This window comes from Coturnix japonica, chromosome 3, assembly GCF_054131305.1.
Source record: "Coturnix japonica strain WE chromosome 3, WE-NBRP24, whole genome shotgun sequence".
NCBI classification, from domain to species: Eukaryota; Metazoa; Chordata; class Aves; order Galliformes; family Phasianidae; genus Coturnix; species Coturnix japonica.
Window position 1 is genome coordinate 16,298,739 of NC_140665.1, and position 15,553 is coordinate 16,314,291.

The 15,553-nt window shown below is 46.4% G+C and overlaps 2 protein-coding genes and 1 long non-coding RNA gene across 7 annotated transcripts; 1 reads left to right on the plus strand and 2 right to left on the minus strand.

Moving 5' to 3' along the window:
• The first annotated feature begins 409 nt into the window (after positions 1–409).
• On the plus strand, positions 410–8,141 carry FAM161A (FAM161 centrosomal protein A). Of its 2 annotated transcripts, none has more exons than XM_015857015.3 (7): positions 410–549; positions 1,024–1,280; positions 1,976–3,154; positions 3,575–3,742; positions 4,278–4,377; positions 5,344–5,486; positions 6,036–8,141. In XM_015857015.3, exons 1-7 carry the CDS (start codon positions 436–438, stop codon positions 6,517–6,519), a joined length of 2,445 nt encoding a protein of 814 aa, XP_015712501.3. In that variant the 5' UTR covers positions 410–435; the 3' UTR covers positions 6,520–8,141. The 2 variants fall into 2 exon arrangements, with proteins under 2 accessions (XP_015712501.3, XP_085398931.1); XM_085542805.1 differs by lacking the exon at positions 6,036–8,141 and adding an exon at positions 5,016–5,071 and having other exon boundaries at positions 5,344–5,480.
• Positions 1,247–7,627, minus strand: LOC146761294 (uncharacterized). Its single transcript, XR_014944501.1, has 3 exons — positions 7,488–7,627; positions 7,076–7,177; positions 1,247–1,373 (listed from the first exon to the last, which is right to left on the minus strand). It is a non-coding gene; the product is annotated as an uncharacterized LOC146761294 (long non-coding RNA).
• On the minus strand, positions 7,643–14,931 carry DTD1 (D-aminoacyl-tRNA deacylase 1). Of its 4 annotated transcripts, none has more exons than XM_015857021.2 (6): positions 14,883–14,931; positions 13,735–13,825; positions 12,465–12,700; positions 10,359–10,456; positions 9,143–9,319; positions 7,643–8,254 (listed from the first exon to the last, which is right to left on the minus strand). In XM_015857021.2, exons 1-5 carry the CDS (start codon positions 14,923–14,925, stop codon positions 9,164–9,166), a joined length of 624 nt encoding a protein of 207 aa, XP_015712507.1. In that variant the 5' UTR covers positions 14,926–14,931; the 3' UTR covers positions 7,643–8,254; positions 9,143–9,163. The 4 variants fall into 4 exon arrangements, with proteins under 4 accessions (XP_015712507.1, XP_085398941.1, XP_085398943.1 ...); XM_085542815.1 differs by having other exon boundaries at positions 9,143–9,354; XM_085542817.1 differs by lacking the exon at positions 14,883–14,931 and adding an exon at positions 14,539–14,765.
• Positions 14,932–15,553: the final 622 nt, after the last annotated feature.

The following is a 15,553-nucleotide window of genomic DNA, read 5'->3' on the forward strand; positions in this document are numbered from 1 at the left end:
AGTCTTTGCTTGATGATTTCACTAGAAAGGAGGTCGACTTCACTAGTTTGAATTAAATTAGCATTTACATTAGCGTTCCACATCATTGCAGCTCACATAGCATAGTTAGCTGATCCAGGCTTTGCTTCCCATTACAAGGTGTTCCCCATTTGGGCTGTGGCCCGGCCATCCCATGGTGCTAACAGGGCTCAGTGCTCAATGATTCCACCTCCAAGAGGTAGAAGACCATTCCTGACCTTAGTTTACCCGTACTCACTAATAATCCCCCATTTGTCTGGAGCTCAAACCTCTTAGAACGGGAGGTGACCAATGAGCGGAACCAGCCGCGCCCCTTCGCACCGCCCCAGACGCCCCGTGCCCTGCAGCCGGCTGCGGTACCGGGCCCTGCGGCCCCGCCTCTCCCGTCCCGACACGTCCCCGCCCCTGCACGCAGCCATGGAGGCTCCGCACAGCGCGGAGCCGCCCGCCGCCTGCCCCCGTGCTCCCCTGCAGCCGCACAGCCGGGCGCCCGCTGCCCGCCACCCACGGGATCCGCAGCACAGCGCGCAGGTAACGGAGGGAGCGGCGGGGCCGGGCCGGGCTCGGTGGGACGCGGAGCAGATGGGCCGCAGAGCTGTAAGGAGCTTAGGAGGAGCAGCGGAGGGCTTCGCTTTACAGCGGCTATGGAAACGGGCGGGGGAGGTGCCGGTGAAGGCTGACTTAGAGCTAGCTGTGTTCTAAGCAAGAAAAGGACTTTTCCCTTCCAAAAGATCCTTCTGGATCTTATTTCCCGATACAAGGATAAGGGCTCACAGGGACAGACTTCGTTATTTAACTTCCCATAAACGGCAGTCTCAAGCCATAAGGCACTGCAGGAAGACTGTTCCATGCAGCGTGTGTTAAAGTCTGTGCATAGGTAAGAGGTATGAAATTCAGCGGTAGCATTTCATTCATGAGACAATAAAACGAAGCAGCGCTATAAACCTCATTCCTCTTCCCTCTGAACCACAAAGCCTGACACAGAAATGCCTCCTCTATCCCTAGGGGGAGCTGGGCACAGAGCCGGGCCCTGGCAGCGAGCAGCCCATCGCCCCGGGCACAGGCTGTGACACACAGACAGAGCTCTCCAAGCTGGGCACCTCGAACCAGGAATATTACCTGAAGCTGGAGGAGCTGAAGAATGCCCACATGGAGACCATGGCTAAATTAGAAAGCATGTATCGGAACAAGCTGTATCTACAAGGAGTGAAGCTTTTGGAGAGGAACAACACTAACAGTGCAACTTCCTATGTCTGCTGTAGGTAAGTTCTGTGGTACCTTTGGAGGACCTTTGCAGGCTGCAGTACATGGGGCAGGTATGTGCTGCGGCTGGGAACTGCTGCTCTCCCCCTTTCCTGTAAAGGGATAATTACAGCGAGGTCAGCTTCAGTTCTTACAATGCTTATTCACTTTGCTAGCAGGCTGTCACACTCACAAGTATGCCCACAGCAGAATCTGTGCAATGCATTTAATAAAGCACAGTGCCTTGTTACCCTTTTCCCTTCCCTCTCTCACCCTCTGTGCAGTTATACAGTCAATAAGTAAACAGAGATTAAACAGATGTTTCATATCATGATAGAAAGATAATCTATGATGATGGGAAACGCTCACCAGTGTTGAAGGTTTGCAGTAAACTCCACACAGGAACAATCTCCAGACAAAGAGATCCTGCCTTAGTGGTGGTCAGCCCTTAAATGGGATCTGGGAGAGGTGCAGCCAGGCTCAACTCCTTCTGGTAGCACAGCTGAATTACATTCACCTGTGCTCCCCCAGCTGACTCATTGCTTGCCTCAGGTGGTCAATCAGAGGTTCAGGCTGTGATCAGCAGTTTGCTATATACCCTGCAAGTGCTTTTCATCTTTCTCCCTCTAGTGAGGGCACTGAAAACAGTTTACTGCCTTCAAATCAATGCTGGAATGGATTCAAACCAACTTCTCTTTTTCCCCTCTGTTTAAAGGCCAACCTGGGAGAAGAGCACGTATCAGCCTCTAAGTCTGCCCAGATCCTTCTCTGACTCCAGCATTAGTGATCCCTTTGGCTCAGGTGTGTCTGGTGAGTCCAACAGAGAACTGCCATCTGAAGACAGCTGCAGTGAAACCGGATCATCGTTATTTGCTAAGGAGAGGATTGCAAGGATGTGGGACGGCTTCTCGGTGGATGACTACCTTCCCCCCAGGAAGCACAGCCTGCCCAGAGCCCCGGCTGCCAGGACAAGACAGAAGCAGAAGGCATGGTCACCAAAAGTCACGGTGCCCAAGCCTTTCCAGATGACAATTAGAGAAGCCAGAAGAAAAGAACAGAATGTCAAATCCAAGTCACAGATTGAGATAGAAAATAACCTACTGAAGAAGCAGCTGGAGGAAGAAGCAGAGTGTCAGAAAAAGTTCCGAGCCACTCCAGTGCCCGCTGCCGTCTTCCTGCCCCTCTACCGTGAGATCGTGCAAAGGAATGAGGAGCGCAGGAAGACTGTGAAGGAGAGGAGCAAACTCAAGCTCTTGGCTTCTCAGAAGCCGTTTAAGTTCATTGAAAGAGAGAAGCAAAGGGATGAAATCAGAAAAATGCAATTGAGAGACCTCTCTACACCTGAAAGGCAAACAAAACCATTCAAAGCAAAGCCAGTTCCCAGGTGCGTTTATAGCCCGTCTGTTAGAGACAAGCTACAGGAGGAAGAGCTCTACAGAGAAATCCGGATTAGAATGAGAGCTGAGGAGCTGCTGCGAAATGCATCTGTGCCCACCAGCAGGCTGGCTTCCAAGGATGCCAACAAGAAGAAACACAAGTGTGCTGAACCAAAGGAAACGGAGCGCCAACCCAAGGTCCAACACAGCGTTCCAGATTTTGACCGGCTACACCAGAAGTTTCAGAAACGGCTCCGGCAGCAGCAGCAGGTGAAACACCTCACGGTGTGCGAGCCGTTCCATCTCCGCACTCCGTACATTCCCTCAAACAAGGGGAAGGTCTTGAGAGACATTCAAGAGGATGAAGAAAGACTGAAAGAAACACGCTGGCCGTACGCCTCTCCAAGGCGCAGACCCCAAACCAGACAGTCGAGCGCCAACTCACCTCTCTCAGGATCTGGAGAATCCAGGTCGCCAAGAGTCACATGGTCCTCACAACGAAGGCTGCAGGCCCTAAGGTGACTGACTGCTGCAGCGATGCTCTGTGCCCTTAAATACCTAGAGAGAATTCTTTTGTACCTCTACAGATGCAATTAATTATTTCATGCAGTGAATATGGGACTTAATATGTTCAGTTGTACACCATTGTCAAGTCCTTACACTAAACACGGGGCTTTACTAATACTGGGTTTTCCTAGAAGCAGTAATGCACATTCCTGCACGTGTCAATAGGAAAGGGAAGAACGGCCTCAGTTTGTCAGGATACGCTCTAATCCCTTACAGTGGCACATACCCATTTATACCAAGCCCTTTTTCATCCCCCCTCCCCCCCTCCTCCATTTCTTTTTTAGTATTTCAAATTTCCTTTGCCGAAGCTTCCTTTGAAGTCTCGTGCCTGATTTCAAAAAAATTCAGCCTTAGTTTGTTTCTCCACCCAGGAATTTGCATGAGGAAAAGAGAAGGCTGGAAGAACAACAGAAAAGGAACAGGACAAAGCAGAAACAAAGAACAAAGAAACTGCAGAAAATTGTCACGACTCGGGCTGAGGCCAACGACCCCCATCAGAGCCTCGCTCAGACCTCTAAATCCAAACTAAAGGCGTTCAGGTATTTCATTGCATCCCCTGAATCCTGAGCCTCTCTGCAGAAACTCAGAGACAATATGGAAAGAGGTGGGGAAGGCAGAAGAATCTATTATAAGAAACTAAACTCAGGCAGGCCCCATTAGCCTCACTGGGCAGGACTTCTCGCTGCTTATCCAAGGACACTACTTCAGAAATAGTTTTGTCCACTGGTATTCCAAACAAGGATGTTCTGGCAGTGAGGCCCTGGCACAGTTGCCCAGAGAAGCTGTGGTGCCCCATCGCTGGAGGTGCTCAAGGCCAGGTTGGATGGACCCTGGGCAGCCTGAGCTGGTGGGGGCAGCCCTGCCCACAGCTGGGGGTTGGGGCTGGGTGGGCTTTAAGGCCCCTTCCAAATCATTTTATCATTCCATGAAGTTGAGGAGGTAAACCTAATTCCACTGTAAGACAGTAAAATCTTATGCTTTTTTAACTAGGACCATGCTTGTCATGGAGCAATTGGAAGGAAGTACTTCTTGTGTTACAGACAATTGACTTCTGTTGCACCGTGTTTCCTTTAGGAACTCCGCCAAGCAGAGAATGCAGGAGTATTTGCAAGAGTTGCAAGAGATGGAAGAAAGAGTAAAGCAAAGGCCATTGCTCTTGGAAAGAGTAACACAGGTTGCCTTGTTTGTCTGTTTCTTAGACTCATCTCCAGTTAAGTGTGTAGGGAACTTTTAGTCAAACACTGTTAGAAGTTACATGAAGTTATTTAGACAAGTTTTTGTCCATTTTAATTTCTACTGCTCCATCTCCCTACAAATCACTTTTCTGTGACCAAGCATTCATGGTGCGTTTGCGCAGGGAAATGAGATGTTTTAAAGACATCCAGTGGTTCAGTTATAACACACACAGCACTGAGTCGAACACATTTACAGCAAAAGATGAGAGGTTTAATCTGGGAGAAATACTAGGAGATCTCAAGCATTCCCCATGTCTACTGTAAAGCTGAGATGCAGAATTTTCACCCCTCTGTCTCAGTAAAACAAAGCATTGGTAGCACAGTCCCCGACTGCTTTTGGAATAGAGAGGCAGCAAGGCATAGACAGCCCATTCCTCCCAGTTCTCTCATCCCTCCCAGGTGGGTTTCCTGGCCCAGCAGTGCTGCAGGGCAGAGCATGCATGAAGGCTGGGGGACAAGGCCTCCTCACCCAGCTGTCACTTGGAGGAGCAGAGCTTACACAGCTTGACAGAGAGATTCAGATTTGCACAGCACATCAAACAGCACTGTGAGAGAGTAAAGCAATGTCATGTTTCAGAGCAGCAGCTCCCCCAGAGAGAAGCAGCCCTAGGAAGAACACAGCTGATGTTTCAGGTCTGTACCTTCTCCCCGCTCCCTCAATAGCATTACACAGTATTTACAGCGCTTTGTTACCCGGCGGATGTAGGGAGCAAATTGCATTTGAACCAGTACAGAAAAGGGAGGAAGATCTGCTATAAAGTTCTCAAGTAGTTTTGCCATTCTTAAATGCGGTGAATAATCGAACTTAACTTCTCACGTGCAAATAATGAAACAGTATTAATATAAGCAAAAGTATCTGAAGACGGGCATTTAGCTCATACTTCACCCTTGTGTTTTTCCTACAGAATAATGCCAGAATAGCTGCAGAAAAATATTATTCTAACAGACTGAGAGCTCTGGGGGTGTGCCCAGACTTGGTTTCCAAGAAAGGACAAACAACTAAATTGCAAGAGTACTGCAGTGCTGAAGATTTTGATGCCAAAGAAAGGTAGAGATCGCAGAAGGGTTTTGGTTTTGCTGCTGTGTACCGAGTAGTAATGAGAGCCATTTTTAATGCTGAGAAAATCATTTGCAGTACTTCCAAGTAAATATTGCAGCGTGTGTGGTTGTTTTGCCTGAATTGTTTCCTGAGTCAGAGAAGGGCTCTGGGTATGTTATACACCATGCACTTCAAAGAACAATTCAGGGTAATATTTTCAGTCTGGTTCTTTAACCGTGATTTCTGGAAGGCTGCTGAGAAGTCATTTCATTCTGCATCACCTTCACTTTTATTTCTGTTTTTTTAAAATAAGCCTTATTTAAGGCTTCTCAATATCCATTTGCTGTTATGACAGAAAGGAAATGGAAAAGCCAAATATATAAGCAGTACTGTTACTTTCTAGCGTAAAAGCAGAGTCCAGCCTTCCCTCTTTCCCAGTTCTACCCCAGCCAAGGGTGCCAGGATTGGCCCTAAGTTACCTGAGTGTGTAAGTCTTTTAAAACCTCCTGGAAAGCATTCTGTCTGAGAATAAAAATCCCATACAAATTGTTTTTACAGAGTCAGCAAGGATCAAGTGAAAGGAAGGGAATTCTTTGAGGAAACAGCCAGCATCAGTCCCCAGTCTGAGCAATCCTTTGAGGAAGAGAAGATAAAAGGCATCAGAACTCCCAGCTGGGATGGTGAATCTGCTGAGGGGGAGGAAGAGGAAGAGACACCAGCCAGCCCTCAGGTTCAGCAGCCTCACTGTGAAGAGGAGGCCAGATCCAGCCCCACCTCCAACCAGCACTGTGAAGAAGAGGAGCAGAAAGAAGAAAAGGAGGAGGAAGAAGCAAAGGCAGGCCTTCTGCTTGGCCATTCCCTGGAGGAAGAGAATGAGGAAGAAGAGGATAGGTCAAGACCCAGCTCTCAGTCTGGTCAGTCCAATGGACAGCAAGAGGAGGGTCAGTCTGACCCCGAAGCTGAGGGTGCTTTCCAGTATGAGGATGAGGAATATGAAAGTGATGATTCTGATGAGAAGCCCAGTGATGAGGAGGCTGACTGAAGGGAAGGCAGATAGGGCAGCCTGGTGCTCTGGAACCTATTTCATTGCTGGCATTGAAATAGATACCAAAATCATGTCACAGAATTGTAGGGGTTGGAAGGGACCTCTAGAGATCATCGAGTCCAACCCCCCAATGTTTTTTACTACTAATATAAGAAAAACAGTGAATTTAAAACTCTTAGCTTAACAGTCTTTCCAGCACAGAAATTGTGTTGATTTTCCAATATGAAAGATTAAGTTATTCATTCCCACCAAGAAAAAAAATAATCTAGACTTCAGTGCCACCCATGCACTACTGTTCCTAGAGTTTTCAGCAACCAGTGTTCAATAATGTCTTGTGTACTGTGCTGTTAAGTACTGAGGTCTCAGCACATCCAGCAGTAACTTGCTCTTGCCTCCCCGTTTCAAACACTGAGGCCCTTTTGGGCTCTGTTCCTGCAGTATCTTCTAGGACGGCAATGAAGCAACAAGGGTTTGTTGTCCAAGACCTCAGGTTGTGTTTAGTAGAGCAGCTACAAGGAAGACCATTGTGGTCAGACAAAACAGCCAAGCTTACCTGTTTGGCTCCCCCCTCCTGTCTGCTCCCACCAGCAAGCTGGATTGGCTCAATGATGGGCCAGGAGAGTGCCAGGGTCAGAGGAGAAGGAGGTGACTGCTTCTGGAGGAAACTAGCTGTTAGATGGGTCAACATGAATGTTTTGTGCAGCTAATATAGGAATAGTATTACTGTTACTGAAGGCTTGGCATATAGAGGAGAAAGAAATGCACTCAAATACATTGAGAGCCATCATTTTTAGTTTTCACTGAGCTCTAACACTGATAGAACAAGTGAGGTAGAAGAATAAAGCTTCCAAAAGTTGTTCTGCCCCTGATTAACTTGATATAAATGAGAACAGTTGCACAATGCAGCATATGGAGCAGCTGCTGAGGGATTTTGATGATCCCCATGAAGGATCTAAAGGACTTACCATGTTGTAAAGAGCAAACATTTCAGGGCAGCAACCTGACTTCCAAGCTTCCAAACGACGGGTGAATGAGTTGCATTAATAGGTGTTACTTTTGCTCTGTGTCACTCATGTCACTCGTTGCTATATCTTAAGGAATGCAACATACAAACAGGCACTCAGTTAGTATCATTTGTTTAATAAAGTCTCCTCTGTTTTTAAAAAAGTGTACAAGACAGCTGTGTTCTGCATGACAAACAACTAGCATCTGATCTTTCCTTTTAATAACTTAAGCCATGCAGAAAGACTAGCCTGCCTAACTCAGTGTTACACAGCAGCTGAACAATATGCCCAAATACACACAGACCTTCATGCTGACATGGAAACAGGTAGCACGTGACATCACAGAGTGAGGATCAAAGTACAAGCTTGCTCGAATGGTTTTTAGAATTCAAGTGTAAGTTTAAGGAAAACCCCTGATTTATTTTTGAAATGTAGCTTATGTACCCAGAGTGAATGTTCTGCTACAACCTGCCTATGGCTATCCTTTATTCGGCAGCCATGTGAAAACACATACACAGAAATGTTACAAGTCCCTTTTACTACCGGTACTACACATTAACAACTGAATCTGATAGCATTGCTTTGGTTGTTTCAATACAGAATGATGTAAGTTTCTATTGTCTTAGCTCTGCTTTTCCGTTTTTATCCAAAGTCCTCAAAGAGCTTTGCTGAGGTGAATGTCTGTTAGGTCTCTCTTCAAGGATCCAATGCAGCTTTTGTATGAGAAACTGCGGAAGGCAAACAAACAGAGACATTACTATCATACAGGTAATAACACGAACTTCTATAAAGTAGTCATTAGTCCTCAATGTCTTGGGATTTCCCTCACCACTTGGGAAATTTGAGAAGGAGGGAGTGGAAAGATCTGAGCCACGTGTGATATTTCAGAGCATAAATCATATATACTGGACTGCACCCTAGGGATAGGAAAAGGAGGGAAAGGCTAGATCTAAACTTCACAGTGCTGTTCCTAATTAAACTGCCAAACGAGGGCTCCATTGTGCAGATGAGGGAAATAATGCTTTCCTGGCTTCTTGGAAGCTCAAAACCAGCAACACAGCACATTTATTTTATGAAAATAAAAATAATTAAACAAAGGAAAGCTGCAGCTTCCAGTTCTGTCCTATCTCCAGTTTCCAGAAGTTTTTTCCACTTCCATTACTGGAGATGATTTATTTATTAGGGTACTACAAGTAATGGGGGTTGTCCTGCAGTGACCAGGCTGCTAGGTAAAGACAATAGAAATCATGCATCTTAGCTCCACAGAATACAAAGCGGGATGCTAAGTTAAGTCAGTGCTGTGCTGTAAGACCAACATTTTAGAACTCCAGTCTCAGCCTGAAAACAGCCATGGCTGGGCCAGACTCCGGATGCAGACTTCCAGCCCAGCACACAGCTGGGAAGTGGTTTACACCCACGTCTCCATTCTGGCATGCCAAATGCAGATCAAAAAGGAGGCTGCCCACCAGTAACATTGTTGGAATTCAACCTTTCAAGACTTCTAATGCAGCTCTCAGCAGAATCCAGGTACTGCTTCTGTAAAGCACCCAGGGTTTAAGACTGCCAAATGGGAGGACATGACTTCAAGGAATGAAAAAGCAACAAAAAAGCCATACCTGAGGCCTGCTTTGGATGAGCTACGGCTCTCTTTCTGAAGACACATCTCCTTCTGCTCCACTGCTTGCACTGGGGTCATCTTTGCTACGGGGGGCATTTCTTTCTCTACTTGATTCAGAGGGTACCTTGGTTCTGGTCTTCTCTTTTCTTTGTTGCTGCTTCTCAAGCTTTGCCAGCTACTCACAAAGCAAGGACAGTGAGGAAACACTTGCTGGAATAATTTAATTTCAGAAGACAGTATTTCTAAAAAATTGTCAATGAGCATTTGCAGCAAACTTGTATCTCAATTCATAACATGTACGCGTAGATCAGCAAAACAGAAAAGGAAAAACAATAGCGAGAAACAAGAAACAACCAACCAACCCAGCAAGGCTTGGATTTTCAGACATTTGGAGAAGATGGTGAATTACCATGCACCAACATGACCACCTCCCTCAGCCTGACTTCCCTCTGCTTTTCAGAGCAAGAAGAGGAGCCTGAAGGTAGATCTCATCTCTATAGACACCTGAAAGGAGGCTTGCATGCACATGCTGACCCTTTTATCTAAAAAACACCGACCAACATCAGTTGTTCAGAAGCTGCTGGCCCTTGCAGTTTCAAACTACGTGGACGTTGCTCTGTTCAGAATGAATTACCCAAAGCACAGAATGATAGTGTTAATAGAGATGAACATTTACATTAGATTGACAGCTCCTGAGCTCAAAGTGGAGCTTTCTTCAGTGCCCTCCAGCTTTTTACACACTTTTTCCTGGGCAAATCAGCAGCAGCTCAATTCCTTTGAGAGGGGATGAGTGCTTACATCTACAAGCAGCCGTTAATCCACACGCAGAGCTGCTGCTGCTGCTGCTAATTATGTACAGCTTGGGCTGATAACACTTTGTTCTAAGCCGTGAGGTTACAGACAGGGGACAGATGAGTTCCTCCTCTGGGTAAAACATTGCAAAAGGATGCAGAACAGAATTTGAAGGTAAAAGAGAACCAATTCCAAACCAAGATACCTTGGCAACTATGCAATTATTTTACTTTTCAGAGGCTGCATGGAAAGCATAAAATCCTCGTGCCTAAGGGAAGCTGTACCACTTCATAACAGGATGCTTCCCTGTGATGATGCAGCACTCTCACACACCTGTGCCACATAAAGGCAAATGTACACCTCTGCAGTGAAGGCATAACCTGGACGTCCATTTCTTGCACACTGTCTCTCTGGTTGCTTACCTGTTTAGGATCAACAGCAGCAGCTGGGGACTCCAGCTCTATTGTTACAGGACCATCATTCTGGATGTGTACCTGCATGTAGGCGCCAAACTTGCCATCTGAAAAGGGAAGAAACGGAACTGGTGAAAGAATAACACATACTGGAGGAAAGGAAAAGACAGAGGAAATAACAGCCAATAAATAAACTGCAAAAAGCCATTAAAAAAATAAGTCTACACCCATTTAGCTCTGTGCTCTGATTCAGTGACAACAAATGCACAGCTAAGTACAAAGATGTCCACAAAACAGATCTAGACTACAGATAATCATGGTGCTCATGGTTTAGCTGTCTCAGGTAGGAGCTAAAAGTAAAGGACGTAGCAGCTAAGCTAGGGCTCTAGTCCAGCTAACCAGGCTGATGGTTTGCAGAAATCTTATACATGGGCAAAGGACTGAAAAAAGAAAGAAATCTTTTGAAACACTTCACACTGATACTCTAGAACAGGGAACACTGGCTTGCAGGTTGATCCCAATCTGACAGAGTAACTCCTGTGTTCCTGTCTGCAACATAGGATTTGTCAGAATTTGGTAACATGGGGAGATGTCCCAGACCCAACCGTGTCCTGCAAGTCTGGTATTTACTTAAAAGTTAAGAAGGAAGAAGGCTTGTTTGGGCCATATCCTAACAGATCTACTACTCAACTGCTTTTCCAAAGGCTGCGTGCCACGAGCCACTGAGACCCAGAGAGACAAGCTTTGGCAAAGCCAAACACTGGAGCACCACAGAAGAGATTGCTGGTAATAGCCCTGCAGCTGAGGAAAAGGTTCCCGGGCCTTTGGCATGTTATTCATCAAAAAAAGAAGATTAAAAAGCTGCTGTCAAAATACAAAATGTTTGAGAGCAGATCAGAAACAGAGCATTTTCCAAATCTCAAGCATAAGGATGTAGATATATAGAAATATATCCATTTTTATTGACCTCTTTTTGGTGAAAGAAGCAATCCTATGCTTGCTTTTTACTTTACCTGGACATAAACATCCAAATTGATCAGATCTTAGCAGAGCAAATCTTATTCCCATTGAATTCTCAGGAAAGTTAAGAATTCAAACAGCATTTGGTCTAATGAATTCAGAACATAAGTTTTATGTTGTGGACCAAAACAGCTGCATGGAAGGGGTATAAGAAATGCATTCCTTATCACCAACAAACGTTGACTGGAGTAATATATCAAGCCATTGGAAGGTTGACACCAGACAAGCATATGATGTGTGCATTTCACAGTGCCTCATTGGAAAGCACTGCATGATAAGGGTGGGTACCTGGGATAATTAGCTTTCATCAACAGTCAAAAGCGAAGCTGAATATCCAAAGCTTTCTCCAGCTAGTTTTCCGCCTCTCCCTCTCAACTTTTCCACTAAAGTCTGTTAATAATCCATTTAAACCAACACACACACACTTCTAGATTCTTGTTTTTCAGACAACTGCACTAAAAATTCAAGTTTAAATTTGCAAATGGCCAAGAAATGAAGCAGAAAAAGATTAAGAGTGGATAGAGAACAAAAGCAAAAGGAAGCCAGGCATTTTCTGGTGAAAACTGTTGCATAAATGGCATAAGATAGTCTAAATCAAATGCTGTTTTCAAGTACCACATTACACCTCCCACTATCATCATTATCAGTAACCAAAATGTAAAAATACAGTGCCAGATTGAGATGCACTGTTCATCAAACAGCGGTGATGCCTTCGAGCCTGACTAACCACCTAAGTCTCAGAAGAAATAAATGTTCAGGGTTACTCTAGCATAAAGATATCCAGCCTGTGAGCAAACCTGACATCACAGCTTATTCTCATAACCACAGCCTCTCTGGGTTACATCATCATTCCTGTTGAACAATTGCTGACAGCATAAGAATATCTAAATGTCAAGGCACTACAGAGGAATGCCAGGAAATGGTGTGGCTAGAGGAAGGCCAGATGGACCATCTAACATCCCCTCACTTATTGCTGCATACAGGCAGCTCCTCTGCAGCACAGACAGAAACGCACAAAACAAAGTATCACAGAAAAGCACACAGACACAAAGTCCACTGGTCACACCAAGGACCTTACCAACCTTTTGCCCTTACCTTTAATAAGCTCTGGTTTGTAGGCTTTTCTTAGCTGCTCTAGGAAGCTGTTATAAAAACTCTCCGCCTGCTCTGTGGGCATTGCCATGTGGTAGTCAGGTTTGTTTCCTTTAAGGATGCATTGCAGAGTAAACTGGCTCACACACAACACTTCATACTGTTTATCCATCACACTTTTGGACCAGTGCTTCCCACTTTCATCTTCAAACACTCGCAAGTTTAAGATCTTTCGAACCCTGGGAGAAGAAAAGGATTCCTGAAGTTTTTCAGTTGTCCCATTAAGGATCAACAGGAGCAGGTAATACCTGGATAAAGGGATGGCAGACACACATTCATTCTGCCACCACATAACAGATTTCCCTCATCCCTTCCTATCTAAATGACAGAGATCTCCTCACATTAAGCAGAGCCATAACTTAAGAAAGCTGTTGGTTGTTCTTCATCTTTTCATAGAGCACAAGATCAGGACAGAACAACTGCACGTTACAGAGTGTCATAAAGATGGTGCAGTAAAACTGATTAAGCTAACTTCTTATTTGCTGTTGTCAGATATCAGCTTCCCACCTCATCTGTGTCAGCTATCCAAACATCCCAGTGCTGTGAGCGTAGTTGTTACTAATCACAGCCTTGGAATATTCAGAAACATCTTTCATGTGACAAAGTAGTAACGAGAAACAACAACAGAGCAAACATTACGTGCTGAAGAAGCAAACAGTAAGAAAAGCCATGGGAGAACATCTTAGTACAAGTGCCTTCAAAGGTTTGCTACCATTTTATACAAGTTTCACATGTGAGATCCCTACAGACCTTTAGTTCACACCCTCACTCTCTACTTTCTCTTCCACATCCATTAGGTGTTTCACCCTCATTTACATTCTTGTCTCTTCACTGCTTGAAGGAGCTTTTCCTCCTTTGTGATAGGTCTATATCTCTATTACCTGTTTCTTATTTGCCTTCTTAAGAATTGAGATCAGCCCTTGAATGAATAGAATAACTGCCTGGAGAGCTCTCCTCTGCACGTGTCTGGCGGCTGACTTGCAATGCTTTGTGGCCGTAGAAGGGATGACATATCTCTGAACTGCCAAAAATGAGTTAATCTTTACAGAAAAGTAACTGATGAGATTATCCAGGCTTTTGGAAGAATACAACTTCTCACACGCAAACTCAAAAGGAGTCTGAGTGCCTTGTTTCCTTAGCTACAGAATAGGTATCACTGAATCAAAAATGCGCAAGCAAAACAAGAGAATGTAAAAGGAAATATATGACTTACATGTGCTCCAGCTCTCTTTGCGTATCTTCTAAAGAAATGCCCAGCAGCACACACAGGCCTCGTCCTATTGAGCTTATCTGTTCACCACCCACTGGGAAAGGGGGGGAAAAAAGTAAGATGAAATCATAGATCAGAGCCCGTCCAGCCTGACCCTGAATGTCTCCAACAATGAGGCATCCACTACCTCTCTGGGCAACCTGTGCAATGCCCCACCACTCTTTCTAGTAAAACTTCCTTATCACAGAATCATAGAACTTATATTGAACTTATATCAAACTTACATCTGCCCTCTTTTAGTTTGAAACCATTTCCTCTTGTTCTGTCACAACAGATCCTACTCTCTATTCCCTTCTTTCTCACAGCCCTCCTCTGGATATTGAAAGGCTACACTCAGGTCTCCTTGGAGCCTCCTCCAGGCTGAACAGCCCCAGCTCTCCCAGCCCATCCTTGTAGTAGAGGTGTTTCACTTCTCGGATCATTTTTGTGGCCCTCCTCTGGATGTGCTCCAACGGGTCCACTTCTCTCCTGTACTGATGACTCCACATCTGGATGCAGTGCTCCAGGTGAGGTCTCACCAGCACAGAGGAGTGGAATCACCTCCCTTGCCCTGCCGGCTACACTTCTTTTGATGCAGCCCAGGATATGGTTGGCCTCCTAGGCTGTAAGGACACATTGCTGGCTCCTGTACAGCTTGCCATCCACCTGTGCCCCCAGGTCCTTTTCAGCAGGGCTGTGTTCCTTACATACACCCCCATCTTATACTGATCACCAGAGCTGCCATGACCCAGCTGCAAGACCTTGCACCTGAATCTGTTAAGCCTCACGAGGTTCACCCAGGCCCACTGCTGGAGCCCATGTGTCCCATCCATGGAGCCTCTGGATGGCATCTTTTTTCTTGGGCATGTCAACCACACCACACGCGTTGGCATCATCCACAAACTTGCTGAACGGGCACTCAATCCCCCTGCTGATGTCTGAAAGCGAAGCGCTGAGGGACCGCGCTGAGAGGAGAGAGGGAGGGGGGCCCGGCCGCGGGGCGGGGGTAAGGATGCGGGCGGGGCAACGCTTCAACAACGCTCCGCCCGCCCCCGCCTCCTGTCCCCCCCGCCCCTCCGGCTCCGCTGTCCGTCCCGGTGCCGCGCACTGACCTGTGACACTGGCCTGAGCCACCCGCTGCACGATGGCCTTCATGGCGGCAAGGCGCAGGCCCGGCGCGGGGAGGTGGCGGCGCCGGGCAACAGCGGCCGCCCCCTGTTGGGCCGCGCCGCTCACAGCGTCCCCTGGCGGGTGGAGGAACCATCGCAGTGCAATACGGGCGGGGCATAGAGAGGCAGCCCCTGTGAGGGGCACCTGTGGGAACGGGGCTGTGTGGGGACGGAACGCCTACATGGATGGGTACGGAGGGGATCCTCTCACATTCTTTCCTTATATTTTCATCAGTACCTACAGAAAGCACAACTGGAGGTACCAGCACACCCGTACCATTCTATTCTACAGGAATGAGGCGTCCATTGGCACCATGGAAACTAGAGCTTCCTTCTGAAGGGATGCAGTGCCTATAGGAAGTGGTAGAAGCCCCTGAAGGAAGGAAATATGCCCACAAGGACTGGGGGAAACTGTATAGAAAGGAAGGTTACAGCCACTGCAGGGAGACAGCACTCTACAAGGGGAGGCAGCACGTATTAAGATCCTATAAAGCAACAGCAGCTCTAAGAGCAACTACAGAAAGAAGAGGTAAAGGGGGGTACTAAGGTAGCTGAACATCAGGGGACACAGCTGTACACCCCGCCTGCTTCTTTTGAAGGATGACAGCAACTCT